This window comes from Rhinolophus sinicus, linkage group LG13 (genome assembly GCF_036562045.2).
Source record: "Rhinolophus sinicus isolate RSC01 linkage group LG13, ASM3656204v1, whole genome shotgun sequence".
NCBI classification, from domain to species: Eukaryota; Metazoa; Chordata; class Mammalia; order Chiroptera; family Rhinolophidae; genus Rhinolophus; species Rhinolophus sinicus.
In genome coordinates, this window is record NC_133762.1 from 13,972,295 (window position 1) to 13,988,492 (window position 16,198).

The 16,198-nt window shown below is 48.5% G+C and overlaps 1 protein-coding gene across 2 annotated transcripts in view; it reads left to right on the plus strand.

Moving 5' to 3' along the window:
- Nucleotides 1-1,239: 1,239 nt before the first annotated feature.
- Nucleotides 1,240-16,198, plus strand: part of SH3GL3 (SH3 domain containing GRB2 like 3, endophilin A3) — a 61,714-nt gene continuing 46,755 nt past the window's right edge. Inside the window, exon 1 of one of the 2 annotated variants that reach the window (XM_019743532.2) lies at nt 1,240-1,676. In XM_019743532.2, coding sequence (XP_019599091.1) covers nt 1,632-1,676 — 45 coding nt within the window. In that variant the 5' untranslated portion in view covers nt 1,240-1,631. The remainder of the gene's footprint in view (nt 1,677-16,198) is intronic. The other variant, XM_074317512.1, reaches the window with a different exon arrangement.

Sequence of the window (16,198 nt, forward strand, 5' to 3'; positions counted from 1 at the left end):
TTGGACATAGAGAAGGAAGGCAAGTGAGCATGCTCCAGGCGGCCCTGGACCAGCCCAGGACACGGGGGACCCTGACCCCAGTCCTGGAGCCCAGCTGCCTCTGCCTTAGTGCTGCAGTTGCCCTGGGGGGAGCCTGCTGTTGTGTGGACAGGCCAGCTTGCTGTGCTGTTCTGACGCAAGCGTCATCACCCTCACATCTTCCACTTACCTACCTGTGGCTGGTGTCAGCCCCAAGCCATCATAGTTAATTCTCCGATGGCCACTAAGGTCATTCATTTCCTCCCACATCGGGGGGAGAATGGTTCTGCTCGCTCCTGTCTACTCTTTCTAAGGGAAAGTGAGGAAACTGAGGCACCGGGCGGTGTAGTTACCAGCCCAGTCCTCACTTGATGAGGCAGGAATAAAGGACGTGGGAGCTAAGGAGAGGCTGTGTGACTTCTGTCCTGGAGAAAAGCAGATGCCAGCGGTGGACGCCAGGGCACAGGCAGGAACCGGGGCAAACCTGGGCTTTTGGTCGCCACAGATGGCATCGGTGGAGGGCCCAAAAGGGGAGCGTCTTTCTTTTAGGCGGAGCCTGGAGTTGCCACAAGTTTCTGCCTGTGAAGCGTTTCTAAGAAGGGGCTGTAGGTCTTGGGAACCCTCGGGGCCTTTGGGGGCCAGATGAAGCACGGATGCCGACGTTCTGGGAGCAGCTCGAATGGACGGGGCAGCAACGGGAGGCTCCAGGCCCCTCCCTGGCTGGGCCTCGGCTGTGGATACACAGGCTTTTGGCCCCTGTGCAAAATGACACTAACTGACACAGCTGGTAGGAGTTACCCAGGCAGCTGGGTCTCGCGTCTCACGAATTCCCCAGGGACGGAGCGCGCTGTTGATGGCTCCTTGGAGATAGCTGCTGTTAATGCCGAGTGCTCCGGGGAGACAAGAACCATATTTACCAGCAAATTACCCGGTGACTCGGCCTCCTGGAGGACCCAAATCATTTGGGCAGATTGTACCCAGAGCACGGCGTGGGGCGCGAACAAACAGCCTCGCCGCCCACAGGCCGCTTCCTCCTACCACAGGTCCCCGGTCCTGTTGCATTTCTCCCCCTACGCGCATTTTGGGGCGTCCCTTTCTTAAAGCAGAAACCTACCCAAATGCGCCAGAGGGAGGCGATGTCGCCTGTGCGTAAAAGCAGGTGACGTACAAGTGCCAGAAGCTTAGCGAGATGATCCCTCTCCCACCACCCGAGGCCAATGGAAAGCCGGGCGCCTCTCATCCTGCGCGCAGCCAGAGCGCGGTGCGGCTCTGCGCTCTGCCCTCGCCGACCTCCCCACGCCCAGCTCCGCAGGCGGCTCTTCCCTGCAGCTGGGGTCCTCCGGGTCTCCACGCAACAATGAAGCGTGGGCGGCCCCGGCGGCCTCATTTGCATACCGCCGCGGCTCGGCCAATGGGCTGTGCGGGGGCTTTGGCACGCCGTGTTGCCAGCTGCGTGCGCGCGTGTGTGCGAGTGTGACAGCGGCTGTGGCCGTGGCCGTGGGAGGCGGGCCCGGCGGAGCCCTGCGCGCGGGGACCGGGCTCCCCCAGCGCGTCGTGGCCGCGTGGCCCGGCCGAGCCCAGAGACCGTCCACCCCCGGCCGGGCGCCGCCGCGATGTCGGTGGCGGGGCTGAAGAAGCAGTTCCACAAAGCCAGCCAGGTAGGGGGCACGGGGCAGAGAGGGCAGACTGGGCACCGCGGTCCCCGAGGCTCCGGGGCCTCTGGGGCTCTGGCGCCCTGAGGGACCTGTCTGGGGCTCCCTGTCTTCCCGCCTGGGTGGAGCGCGGGCCGCCGGCTCGCTCCCCGGCTGCGTGGCGCCTCGTCCTCCCCAGCCCCCGGCCCGCGCTCCACCCCCGCGGGAGCCGCTGTAATTCTGAGGGTCTGAGCGGGGCAGAGGAGGTGGCGGCGGCGGGGTCTTCGCGCCGGAGAGCTTGGGCTTCCGGAGGCCTGGAGGCTCGGCTGGTGCCTCTCCCGCCCGTCGCTGGAAGGAGGACCCGAGGAGCGAGGTGCGTGCGCGGACGCCCGCAGGCCCCGGGATGCCGTGTGCTCGGCACCGGCTGGGGCCCCTGCGCTCCCGGCGCGCGCCTCGCAGCGGACCCGCCGGACGGCGCCCCGCTCCGGCCTTCCTCCCCCACAGCCTTCCCGGGGTTCGCTGGGACTGGGCACCAGGCTCCTGGAGCTGGCACAGGGCTGCCAGTCTGGTGGAAAGACACCGAGACAGACACGTAAACAAACAGTGCTATACATACCTCCACGCGCAGAGGGTGGCAGACAACACCGTGGGGGCCTCTGGGAAAGCTCCTTGGAGGAGGAGACCTCCTTGGAGAATTAAATAGGAGGAGGAATTACGGTTGGAGGTTGGGAGGAAAGGAGGAAGGGCGTGCTGAGCAGAGGAAACGGGAAAACAGGGAAGGAGGCGTGAAATTGGGGTGTGTGTTGAGAAACAAATTTGTATTCCCGGAGAGCAGCCTCCAGCTGTGGCACAGCGGCCATTGTAAAACCCATCCTACACCCCATGCCTGCACCCCTGGACCTGTTGCTCCATCCCTCCTTCAGCCCCAGTTTTGCTAGAACCAGGTGGACAGATGAGGAGGTCTCATCCTGCTCTTCCCACAAATTAGCGCCCCCGAAGCAGCTGGAGTTAGAGGAGTCTCTTCTTGTTGCCTCAGCCCTAGGCTGAAAGGCACGGCTGTCCCCTCACTCCCCTTCCATGAAGAAACTGGGTGATGGCCAGTTTCTGGCCGGGGCCGCTGCGTGGGCAGTGGTGCTATTCGGGGTGGTAGGCAGCCCTGCAGGAGGGGCCAGCTGGCAGATTCACTGCTGACCCCGAGCACTGGGAGGGGTCTGTGGGACACTCAAGTGTCACCAGCCTGGCGGCAGGTGCCTATCCGGACCTGGGGCTCGGGATGAGGCAGGGACTGGGCCTATAGGCTGTTTGGCATTTCCAGACTAACTGGAGATTAAACAATATACGTGCAAATGAAAGTGAGAGAATACACAGTGAGCAAAATACCGACTCCAGGGAGCAGCCACGTTTAGGGACAGGGTCTAGCCCAGTACTTGATAAGCAATGGCCACGCAGTGTGTGTTTATTGAATAAATGAAACTATTGGGGTGGAGGAGAAGAGGAAGGAAGGAACTAGTAGAACTCAGGGCAGAGATGAGTGCCGCGGAAACCTGGGGTGGGGGTGGGGGGGTGTTTAAAGGCCAGAGCCAGCAGTTAGTGTTGCGGTGAGCTAGGACCTGAGGGGTGCTGTCAGCCTGGGCGGCTAGGAGGCCAGTGTCAGGGTAGGTCGGCAGTGCCAGAGGCTTGTTACACTGGCCTCCTTCGAATGGGTAGGGAACTAACCTTTTTTTATGGAAAATTTTCTTGTACTGATTATAAACTTCACAGGAGCAGATCTCAGAGATGACCCTTGGATGATTCAGCGGGTTGGTTTCTGACCACTAACCGGCGTGACGAAGGGTTGAAATCTTAGGAAGTTATTGATATTGGAAAACTATTATGGTAGTGAGGGGGTCATTTGGTTTAACCACCCATAATCAGTCCATTACAGATGAAATGAGCAGAGGGTCTACTTTAGCTTTCTTTTGCATGAGCTGAACTCTTTTGTGACTTTATCTGGAAAGCAAGCTATCACAGGTTCTCTCTGGGCTTGACAAACCACCTTTTGTGTTCAAAGTGCCCCTTGGATACATTTTTATCTGTTCTAGAAGTCTTTCTAAGAACTCGTGTAATGTGACAGAGTTGGTATAGAAATTAGACTGGGTTCGATATAATAAGAGGAAGCACGATAATAAAAAAAATGCCAGATCTTTTTCTCAGGCAACATTTTAACAGCAGGTTTTAATTCATGTAGAACTTTCCCAGGTCAGGGGAAGGGAGTCCCGGATGATGTCAGTGGCTTAATTATCCCCAGAGACCCAGGCCTGGCTTTGCCACCAGCCAGCTCTGTGACCTTGGGAACGTGACTCATTTAATAACCCATGTGGACCTTGGTTTCCCTCTGTGTGATGGGTTAGAGGATTTAGAAGCTATGTCTGTTCTAAAATTGATTGTGGCGATGGTTGCCCAACTCGGTGAATATACGAAAAACCACTGAATTGCACACTTTAATGGCTGAATTGTGTGGCATGCGAATTATATCTCAATAAGGTACGTGTGTGGGTGTGTGTATGTATCAATTCTGAAATTCTTAGGTAATTCACTTAAAATATTTCATAGAAAGACAAAGTTGTTAAGGTTATCTTTTACCAGGAACCAGAACCATGACAAACTGAGGTGACCTTTCTCAGTGGTAGGCAAGGTAAAATAACTTTATAACCTCCCTTCTTTCCTGACACCTTACCTATCTCTGAGGGAAAAAAGTCCCCTGACTTGACTGAGAATGAAAAAATTGTAAACCCAGGGATTATGCATCATGTTGGAAACCAACAGGAAAGAGGAAGGAATAAACTAAAATGAGACAAGTACACGTTCAAAACAAAATGTAATTAATTATTCCCCTCAGCATCTGGGGCTAGAACCCAAGTGTCCCAAGTTCGTAATTCAATACCCTTTTTCTTCTCAAGATTTTGTAATAGAGCCATTTACTCTCCTCTTGGTAGGGCGCTGCTTGAGCTGTTAGAGACACACACACATGGCTTAGAGAGGGTTCTGTGGTTTCTTGGGAAACGGGCCTGACCAAAATGAATATAACTTACAGTAATGACACTAGTGTCATCACCCCGTGATTTGTAGCAATCGTGCTCATTTCATAGGCGTTCTCTGGACAGCAGTTGTTGGGGGTGCAGCTTGCTTAGGCCACCCCTCTGCTTGCCCTGACCTGGGTAAGCCAGAGTCTGTCTCTTTCTGGACTTCCTGGAGCCTTGTTCCCCATCCCACGAGTGTAGGGAAAACACTTTCATCTTGCCTCTTTGTCTTCTTCTCTCGGAACTAACCATATACTGGTGACCTTAGATGGTGATGACATTTGTGGGCTTCATGGTAAATTGATTTCTTTTTGCCCTTATGGAGGTGTGCCCTTTAACCTCTGTCATGGGACCCAGCTAAGGGCCGTGGGAATGTAACCAAGGTTGTTTTTGGGTAACGTTTCCCCCTTTCTCTTTTAATGCATTAACCGGAAAAATGATGAGCGGTCACAAGGGGCATGGACATTTACCCCGTAATGACAGGCTGGCCATTTATGGGGAAACGCTTCAGAGAAGGATATTCTCTGTAAATTATGAGAATCTCTAGGGAAGCAATGAAGGTCTCTTGTTACACTTTGTCATTAGAGAGAAAGAGAAAAATGCACTTTGCAAAATCCATACTGATTTAGTTTTTTCTCTTAGATGCATCAGAAAATATGATAAGCTAAAAACATTCTTGCTCCTTTCTACATGGATTTCTTGATAAATGAATTGGTAAATCTATGCAGTAATTATTTTTTAAAGCAAGGTGCTAGAGTTAAATGGTCAAACCTGATTGATTTTGATTTTTATAGTATCTGAAGGACACAATAAAACCCAAACATTTCTTACTTTAGGTGACTTACTTTCTCTAAAGTAAATGTAACTTAGGGTATCACTTGGGATTCGATGTAAAAATGCACGTTCACACACGGATTTAAAAAAAAAAATTTTTTTTTTGGTGATTTTTTTTCAGATTAAATTTTCAGCTTTATTGATAAATGGAATGTAAATTATGTTTCCCAAAATTAAGTGGGGAGCATATTATGTGTATTTGGGGGAGCTAGTGTTGGCATGCTTTACCCAGAAAATAAAATTGCCAGTTAACAGTACCGTACACTATTTTATTTGGCTCAATAATAAGTGAATGTATGCTGGAGAGTCTCCGTCAGCAAAACGTGGATAATTAGGTTTTGCTTTTCAGTGGAAACCTGGGAAAGTGTTGAATTGGGGGGATGGGTCTGGAGGAAGCAGTAGGGTGCGATGGATTAGGGACCCCCTGGAATAGTTCTGACTGTTCCAGGGCTTCTGTGAAATGCCTTCCCAGGGTCATCCCCACACGTTTTGACCACAGCACCTGCGGCAGTCACCTTCCTAAGTCCGGTGTTGTCCCTTTCGACTTTCTTTCCAATCCGACAGATGGTGGCGTCTTTCCCTCTGGCATCGCATAAATCCTTCCCAAATATGCGTGCCACCAAGTGCTCCGGCTGCTGAAATCATCCATCACGGGACAGGCGGCTGCTCATTCAGGCTGGATGACGTGGGTGCCCCCGGCAAACCTGACATAGGAGTCATATCTCCTCATCCACGGCCGTGTTCTTTCTTCCTTCCGGGCCATTGTTCAAAAGTCTGGAGGCGGGTAATCCACCAGCGGAGGCGGTGTGAGTGTGCCTCTGTCTCTCCTGGTGTAACAAGGTGCTGACACCTCGCTGGTCTCTCCGCTGTGTCTCAAGTCCATCTACTCTCATTTTCTCAGGGATTTTGCTCCCATCGGGGCACCTCTCTCCCGCACTACATTTTCTTGTTTCCTGGCTCACCGCCCTCGGCATATGGAGGAACGGGGTCAAGTACTTCCAATCCACTGCACCTTGCTAAAGTGGACGTCCTCTGTGGTACCCACTTCTTGTCCTGTTTATCCCTTATGACAGCCTCAGACTTGTAAACTCTGCCTGGCACATAGTAGGTGCTCAGCAACCATCTGCTCATGTTGAATAAACACCCAGCAGGACAGTGACTCGCGGCCTGGATGGTCTGTTTAACTCCAACTTATTGTTGGTCTAGATCCTCTTGATTTGGGGGGCAGGATGTTCCAAACCCAGATCTCATAATAAAATGTCCTACTTTTGAAAGATTGGCAGTGGATGGAACATTTTAAAAAGCTGTGCAGGCCAAAAGGAACACGTGGGAGACGAATTAATATGGTCGACTTTTCAAATCGGTACCCAGTTTTCCTTCCAGACCAGGTGTGCGTGGCTTGAGTGTTTCATCTGCAGGGTAACTTTTTCTCCAGTTCGAATAGTTGTAGGGTGATTCCTGGTCATCCCGTGCGTGGCCAGTTCTTGCTTAGGAGCAAACGACGGTCTCTGTGCAGACAGCTCTGGGCTTTGCGTCAAGGATGTGCCTGGAAGCCTTGTTGGATGAACTGAGCGTTTGCCCCTGTGCGGTTGTGTTGGGCTCTTTGAAGGGGCTTGGCTGGTGTGATGTGGGAACTGGGGGGTGATCAGGTGTGAGGGCAGGCGGCCGTGAGGGCAGGCGGCCGTGAGGGCAGGCGGCCGTGAGGGCAGGCGGCCGTGAGGGCAGGCGGCCGTGAGGCCACCATAGAGATGCAGCAGTGCCCGGGGGGCAGAGCAGCAGAAGCAGGCGTTGGAAACGGTGGGCAGCCTTGCAGGTCTGTGCAAATCCTGGCAAGATGTGGGGGTGGGGAGAGCGAATACGAACTATTTGGGAAGATGCTGAGAAGAGGAAGCCACAATAGGGAGTTTCTGCAACAGTCTACGGCGGCCATAACCCCTTCCTTGGTGCTCTCGTTGAGCCTTAGCATGTCCCAAATAAAAGCTATGTATCTAAAAACCGATTTTCATGCATTTTATGGAACTCGCACAATTTGTTTAAAAAACGGTTCACCAAATCCTTGAATTTTTTCCATCCTGGATCCCTACTATTCCAATTGATGTCTCAGACCAAGTGCTTTTTCCAAGAAAAGACAGAGCCATTACCTAAAACAAATGGTCTTGTCCTTTTAAGGGTTGATTTCTCATTAGGATGAGATTTGGCCCCATCATGCCCCTTGCAGACTCGCCATGGGGTTCCTGGAGGCGCAGGGTAGGCTCTCAGTTTACTTTGGTGCGTGATCTTCCCTGCGGCCCCAGCTCCTTCCAGCAGCCCTCAGCCTCCCTTCTGCAGCAGCCTGGGCTCACTCACTCCTTTGCCTGTTCATTACTTTTCCTGGAAAGCCTTCCCCCCTCCCCCCACCAACCTTCTGAGCCTGGAGAACGCCAGCTCACCCAGCTCCCTGTGTTCTTGTCTTTCTTCTCCAAAGCTGTCGCTTCTGCTCCCTGAACCCTGGGTATTGGCACATCAATAAAATCATGTTTATTGTGTTGAGATCATTGTGGTTACTTCTTGGGCCCTCCTATTCGATACTGTAAACTGCTGCTCACGCAGGAGTCTTCACAAATGCTTGTTAAGTGAAGGAGCAGCTGTTGATGCTTGCTTTCTCGTTTCATGACTTGGAGCGCACGACTTCGGGAGAAATCGGAGGTGTCCAGATTTCCAGTAGCAGAATAACTGAGACGTTGCACCCAAGTTAAAATTCCCTTTTATTGTTGTATTAGTTTTGTGTTTCACCCTGGCATTTACTTCATTTTGAGCTTCAGTTTTTAGAAATTAGGAGTCAGAATTTCTAAAAATCCAGGAAAAAAGGCTTTGCTGTCAGCCACGAGCATTATCGTAAAGCTAATTAATTAGCTTTATTTTGCAGAGGTGCTGGGAGCGGTGCAAAGTGTTTTTAGAGGCAGGATCACATTTCCTCCTCAGCTACCTTTATCAAGAAGATACTATTCTTATCCGCCTTTTACAAAGGAGGGAATTAAGGCTTCAAGGTTAAGTAAAACTTGCTCAAGGTCATATAGCTGGCGAGTGGTCTTATGAGGACTCCAGGACAGGCCCGTCTCATTCTAAGACAAGTGCAGTGCAGTACTTGTTCCCATTGCATGAGCAAAATCCATTGCTATCCTTCTGCTTGACTTTTCATCTTTGTGTCACTTCAGGGTACCTTCATCATTCATTTGAACCAGATGTCACCTGTTTAGACTCTGTATTCCAACCAGGGGTTGGAAGCTATGGCCTGTGTGACAAATACAGCCCGTCCCTTATGTTTTCATACAGCCTGTGACCTAATAATTTTTACTGTTTTTTCATGGCTGAAAAAAAAAATCGAGAGACTACTATTTCATGACACATGATAATTACCATTCAGATTTCACGTCCATAAATAAAGTTTTCTTGGAACTCAGCCATGCTCATTTGCATACGTGTTATCTGTGGGCACTTTTGCCTGGTAACCACTGAGTTGCACAGTTGTGACAAGAGACAGTATGCAGCACAAAGCCTGAAATATGACTGTCTGGCCCTTTCCAGAAAAAGTTTGCGGACCTCTGCTCCGAACCGTCCGCTTGGGGAATTTATGGATGCTGGTATACATATTTCTCAGTCATCCTGGTGACTTGGGAATACCTTCTGGTATTCATACAGCGCTGTAATGAGCGCCTTTGTAGTTCAGGAGACTCCTGGACCCAAAAGTCACCTCAGCTCATGCCTCCCTGGCTGTTTGTCACACACTGAGCTCCTCTGTCCAGAGTTTGCGGTGCTGGAGAAGAATGGCTATAGTCTGATTACGTGCATGGGAAATCGGGAACTTTTCTGCTTACAGGTTGCTTGGCGTTTTGCATGTGTCCCATTGTAATTCCTCCCTAGGGAAACAGTGCTTGCTCGCTCCCCTGCTGGGTTCGTTCCACTTCCATCATTGTTCCCTTCTTGTTTTAATCATTCCAACTTTATTTTGCCTTCTCCTTGGCTTCATTTTGAAAGAGCCCCAGTTTGCTTTTCGTGCCAGTTCCCTACGTACTTTTCCCAGGGCTCAAAAATAAGTCCGGAGTGTGATGTCATTTTCATGTTTATCTTTCCTCTCTAGCATGACTTTGATTAAATACGTGTATTTTAATTTGTAAGGCCTGTTCTGAGGGAGTTGGTCATTGGCTCCCCAAGGCCAGTTTCAGCATCAGTTAACCTGAGTCCGTTTGTACAATGGGAATGGAATGTTCTGCCTTCTTTTGCACCGGGAGTGGATCATATATGTTTTATAGGCTTTAGAGAAACTTCATGCAGAAATTATGTGAACCAGATGGTACCCTTTCGAGTTGCCAGACAGGCATATTTGAAAGAAATACGGTGTAGTTTTTCTCCTTGGGAGATTTAGAGGGAGTTCTTGGGGAATGGAAATCAGCTGAAATTGCCATACTTAAAAATTCTTTGGAGTTCGTCAAAATAAGGAGTGCAATATCAGAAGACCAGCGTAGATGGTTAAGGAACAAATGTTAGTGGATTTACTTGATTTACTTCTCTGAGAATGAAAAGCCCCAGAGACTTCGGTAAAAGAAGGTATAATCCACAATATGTTTTCTTCTTTGATAAGGCTATTCCTTTGCTCCCTTAGATCTCTTTGGTGGTATCTGGAGTTGTGAGAGTAGGTGGGTGTGAGGTGAGGGAGATCGCGTGGGCCCAGACGGTGAACCCAGCGGGGATTGCAAAGGAGGGGGCTGGGTCTCTCTGCAAATATGAAGACCATCATGGAACCCAGGAGGCCCCGCCCAGTGGGGAGAGCTGGTTGGGGTCTCAGCTGAGCCATTTAGTAGGCGTGTGACCTTAGACAAGTCACTTGCCTTCTGTGAGCCTCAGCATCCTGTTTTCTGCTGTGGGGAGAATCCCGTCGCCAGCACAGTGGACTCAGGATTCAGTGAGCGAACGCATGTGTAGGGCTGAGTGCAGTAAACGCTAGCTGGTAAGGGTACCGACCCTTCCAGGTAAGGGACCCAAACCCCGGTCCGTGTTTCTTCCCAGTGCCGTCTTTCACGCTAATAGAATGAGACTGAGTCGAGATAGCAGAGCAGAAAGTGCATTCTTTAGGCCGTGAGGACCCTCTTCTGGGTCCCTGGGGAGCAGAAGGCCCCTCAATTCCCACCAGCCCCTCCAAATGCCGCGTGGTTCCATACTGCACACACTGAGATCTGTACTTAACAATTCGTGATGTAAGGGCTCGGCGTCATTTTCAGCATCCCTCCAAGGTGAGCACGTTGGGACCCACATTGCAGGAGCGCCCCTGTTGTTTCATGTATAGTGAGGTGGGAGGGCCCAGTGGTTAGAGTGTTTGGGGGTGTGGGTAGTAGCGCTGGACTGTGTATGGTGTTTTTGGGTCAGAGGCCCCCGTAAGCAGACTTTGAGACAGGAATTGGTGGAGACGTTGTTTCTTGGGTTGTTGGTTTTCAGGAGACCCCAGGAAAACCATTGGGGGATGGGGACGAGAGATAGGGAAGAGAAGGAAGCCCATAGTTACCTCTGAGGGCACCTGGTCTCAGTCCGGCTGGGGAACTCTTAGAGACACCCGAGAGTTATCCTAACCAGAGGGAGGAGGCTGGGGCGTTAACCTACTAACTGCCTGGCCATCATTGGCTGAGGGCTGCTCCTGGTGGCACTGATTATCTATGTGGCACTTCCAGTGTGTCTGCCACATTGGCTGGTGGTCATGTAGCTGGAGAACACACACACACACACACACACTCACACCTCAGTCTGAAAGTTGCGGGTGTGGGGGCACTGACAGCATCTGCCACCTACCAGCTCTGTGATCGTTGGTATTCTACTTAGTAGTGTGCCTTGGTTTTCTCATCTGTAAAATGGGTAATGGCACCTCCTTCTTTGACTTGTGGTGAGGACGAATTGCACAGATATGTGCAAGGCTTTTGGTGGCGTCCTTGCCACCTAGTAATTGCTAAATACACGCGAGCTTTTATTAGTATGTGATTATTTGTTGAGTTTTTTCAGGTTCTTTGGCAGTGTGATGACAGTTCCCATGTTCGTTGTGATGTAAGAGGAAAGTCCTTTGAAGGAAAATTCATTTTTAGTTTTTTGGGGCATCAAAATTATTTCTCCAATTTTTATTTATTTTAAAACTATTACAACACAAATGAAAGAAAATAAGGTTAAAAATAATCCCAGTTACTACTACCACCCTTCTGTTAATATTTTATTTTTCTTTTCCTTTGGAGTCTGTCCACTCACATATCTACACTGTCGTAATAATTAATGACAAACTCCACGTTTATCACTGATCTAATAATAACAACCAGGCACACTTTGCAGGCTTATCTTAGACAATTCTCACAAATCTGTGAAGAAGGTGCTGCTACTGTCTCTATTTGACAGATGAGGAAACTGAGGCACACAGAGATTATGCAACTTTTTTCAAGCACAAAGCTGGTACTTAGTGGGGCCGGAATAAGCCTGGGAGATGGCCCAGCTTGCGTCTGCCTTTGCCTTGTGATGGGTGAGATGGGTCACCTTGAAAGGATGTTCATTGGAACGTGCTGTCTTTCCTGGCGCCCGTTCATTTGTTCTTTGTGGAATAAGGGAACTAATTCCTATCATGGAGAATAGAAACATGCTGAACGTATTGTTCGATGGATGGTTTTGGAACCGGGGGTGATGCGATGATGGGAGATTAGGCGGGCATTGGATTTCCAGTATTTGTCAGTTTTTCTCTGCTGAGGTGGAACTGCATTTCAACTATGTCCATCCTCTCTCCCCCTTTGATATAGTTCACTTAAGAAACGGCTTCGTTTGTTTTTGACTTGAGTTTCATGAAACCTGTCAAACATATTGTTCAAGATCTGAAGGTTCAGGCTGACAAAGGATGCGAGGACGTGGTTTTCTTTAATCGTGCAGAGCCGAGCACAGGGTCATTTTGGGGGACGCCAAGTTGATCATTTTTTCTGACGAAAATACCTCCTTTGACTTGTGCAGAGAAATATGTGGCTTGGGTAATGCAGAAAGCAAGCTACACCTGTTATTTCCGTCTTTCAGACGTGCTCTTGGATTTGATATTTTCCACCTGAGATAGATCTACCTGAGAGACAAATACATGTATTGCATAAAGCTACTAGAGGGACGTCCCCCCTTTTGTGGGGAAAGGAGTTAATTTTTTAATTAAAAGAAGATGGCATTAAAGAGGGGGGGCGTTATTCCAATTTATTACCTGACAAACATATTATTATAATTTATCCTGTCACCTAGTGGTGTTTGAGAGTGGCTGTTTGTCATGTCCTTGCCAACACTGGGTATTGTTATTCTTTTTAAATTTTGTCATCGTGATAAATTTAAAAACATGTTTCGATTTGTATATATTGACTTCATATATGTGCTGGCCATTTGCGTTTTTTCTTTTGTAAAGTACCTCCTAATATTTTCCTTTTTTTTTTTTCTGCTTGATTGCCAAGTAGAATCAAATCAAACAAAAAATTTCAAATTTATCTTCATATATATTAAGTATATTAATTCATCATCTTATATCTTGTGAACGATTGCTGTAGCTAACCTTCTGTGGGTAGACATTGATGTTGTTTTCCTGCTTGTAGTTCTTAGTACAAATTATGTCCAAATATTTTGGGATGTAAAATTGTCTTTCCTTTTTACATATTCTGTTCTCTATCCTTGTGGAATTCTTATTATTATGCGTACTGCTAAGTTACGTATAATGATTACTCTCCCTCCTAGGTTTGTTGTCCACATTATCTTTTCTTTCTACAAACATGGTAATCTCTTGACATTTTTCTTGGAGTTCTGAGAGAATTTTCTCGGGTTTGTCTTCTGTGTCTTTGGTTGGTTTCCTTTGATATACAAGCTGACTTTTCAGCGCTGTTCAGTTTTTAATTGACTTTTCAGTGCTGTTCAGTTATGTTTTTCTGTGGGTAGAAATCTTGGTCTCAGTTGCTCTCTTTCCCAGAGATGCGACATCATCACACATCCTCCCTGGGGATAGAAATAAGGAAACTCTTCACATTTTCTTCCATTGCTTTCTGGTTCTGATGGGCATTCGTACTTTCATTTCTCGGATTGGTTCTGTTATTTTGAACTGCCAACTTTCCTCCTGTGGCAGATGACTTTTCCTCGTGCTGTTACTGTGTCTAGTTTCAGCAGCTGAGGTGCTGCGCTCTGTCTGTCAGCCCAGAAGGGGTGGCGAGGGACAGGCTTGGGCTCATCGTGGAGCTTTCTCAAAGGAAGAGTGCATTTGCCTTGAAAGGCCTTTTTAGACCAACACTGCCTGTAACACCTTTCTTGATGATAGAATGTTCTAGAATCTGAGCTGGTGGATATGATGGCCACTAGCCAAGCCACACATCGCTACTGGGCACTTGAAATGTGGCTGTGGTAACTGAGTTAGAGATCTAAAATTTTATTTTAATCAATTGCAATTTACATGTAAATGGCCACGTGTGGCCAGTGGGTAGGTACTGGATGGATAGCATAGCCACCGTGAGGTTAGGAACCACGTGTGTTCTGTTTACTGCTGTTCCCAGTCCCAGAGTCACATAGTAGATACCTGATATTTGTGGAAATGATGAATGCAGCCCGAGGAACTCTCTGGCAGAACCTCTGTAATTGCTGTGTGAACGGTTCCTTTCTGTGTGTCTGCCCATAGTTAGGTAAGGCACTTCCCTCCATTTGTAACTGTCACAAGTGCTGTTTTAAGGGCCTCTGTGTGACTGCCACCCCCATGGCCCCGTATTTATCCCAGGATATGTGTCAGTCTGACCGGGGAGCAGGGCACCTGTCTGTCCTTGCCTCGGGCATTCTCGTCTCTTCTGTGTCTTTCAGGAATTTCTCAGAGTTGCTCCCAGGTGAATGGGAGTTGCCCCAATTTCTAAGGCTGATCGAGTCCCAATTTCATAGTCCTTTGATCAACCATTGGTTGAAGAGACTGTCTTTGCTCCATCGTGTTGCCATTGCTCCGTTGTCGCAGATCAGTTGACTACATTTATGGGGGTCTCTTTCTGGGCTCTCTGTTCTGTTGGGTTGATCTGTGTGTCTAGTCTTTCCAATACCATGATTATCGTAACTGTAGAGGAAGGTCTTAACATCAGGTACTGTCAGTCCTCTCACCTATGCTGTTCGCCTTCAGTATCGTGTTGGCTGTTCTGGGTCTGTTGTCTCTCCATGTAAAACTTTAGAGTCAGTTTGTCAATCTCCACCGAGTAACTTGCTGGGATTTTGATTGGGAGTTTTTTTTTAATCCTTTCTTATGAAAAAATTCATACGTACATAAACCTACAGGGAGAAATACAGTAACCACCGCCACCCCCTCACGTACATCTCACAATTGTTAACATTTTGTCACCTTTGCCTCATCTTTTCTTTTTTCCTGAACTATGTTAACAGACATCATAACATTATATTCTGAAAAATAAGGGCATTTTCTACTTAAGTATGCGATCGCCAGCACACCGAAATGCATTCAGACTTCCCTGATGGTCCCCAAATGTCTTTTATAGTTGGCCTGCATAAGCCAGCATCTAATCGAGGACCACACATGGCATTTGGTGGTTATGCGTCTTGAATTTCTCTTTTTCTTAAAAGAAACAAACTTGAGATGAAATGCACATACGTGAAATAAATCATTTTAAAGTGAACAATTCAGCAGCGTTTAGTTCAGTCACAGTGTTGTGTAACCATATCTCTGTCTAGTTTCAAACCGTTTTCGTCACTCCAGCGTGAAACTCCACACCCTTTAAAGCAGTTTCTCCCCATCCCCTGGTGACTGCCAATCTGCTTTCTGTCTCGATGGATTTCCCGACTCTGGGAATTTCATATCAGTGGAGTCGCACCGCGTGTGACTTTCTTTCTGGCTCCTTTTACTTAGCATGAGGTTTTGGAAGTTGAACCACATTGGAGCATGTGTTGGTGGTTTATTCCTTTTCATGGCTGAATAATATTCCATTGTACATATTTACCTCCGTTTGTTTCTGCATGTATCCGTAGATGGCCATGGGGCTTTGTGCCTTTTGGCTGTTGTCATTATGACACTATGAATACTTAGTCAGCGTGGGCTGTTATAACAAAAGGCCAGAGACTGGGTGGCTTAAACAACATTTCTTTCTCACAGTTGTGGAGGTTGGAAGTCCAAGAGCAAGGTGCCAGCAGACTGGTTCTTGGTGATGGCCCTCGTCCTGGCTTGCAGGCGGTCACCTTGCTGTGTCCTCCTTACACAGTGAAGAGTGAGCTCTGGTCTGTCTTCGTCTTGTCATAAGGACACTAACGCCATCACTTGGACCCCACTCTCGTGACTTCCTGTAAACCTAATTCCCTCCCAAATGCTCTACCTCCAAATATCATCACATAGGGGGGTGACTGCTTCAACATACGAGTTGGGGTGGGAGGACCCACACATTCAGGACGCAGCAATACTCGTGTACAAGTATTTGAGTACTTTTTCAATTCCTTTGGTTATATACCTCTGCGTGGAATTGCTGGGTCATTTGTAAATCTCGTAAAATCTAGAGGCATTCTCTTCACCTTCACCTGATGGCTTCTTGGTTTTCTTCTTGTCCTTCTCCCCATGACGTCAGACTGTGGAAATGACCAGGCCAGCTGTCCCACCCTTCGGCTGTGTCTAGTTTCCTC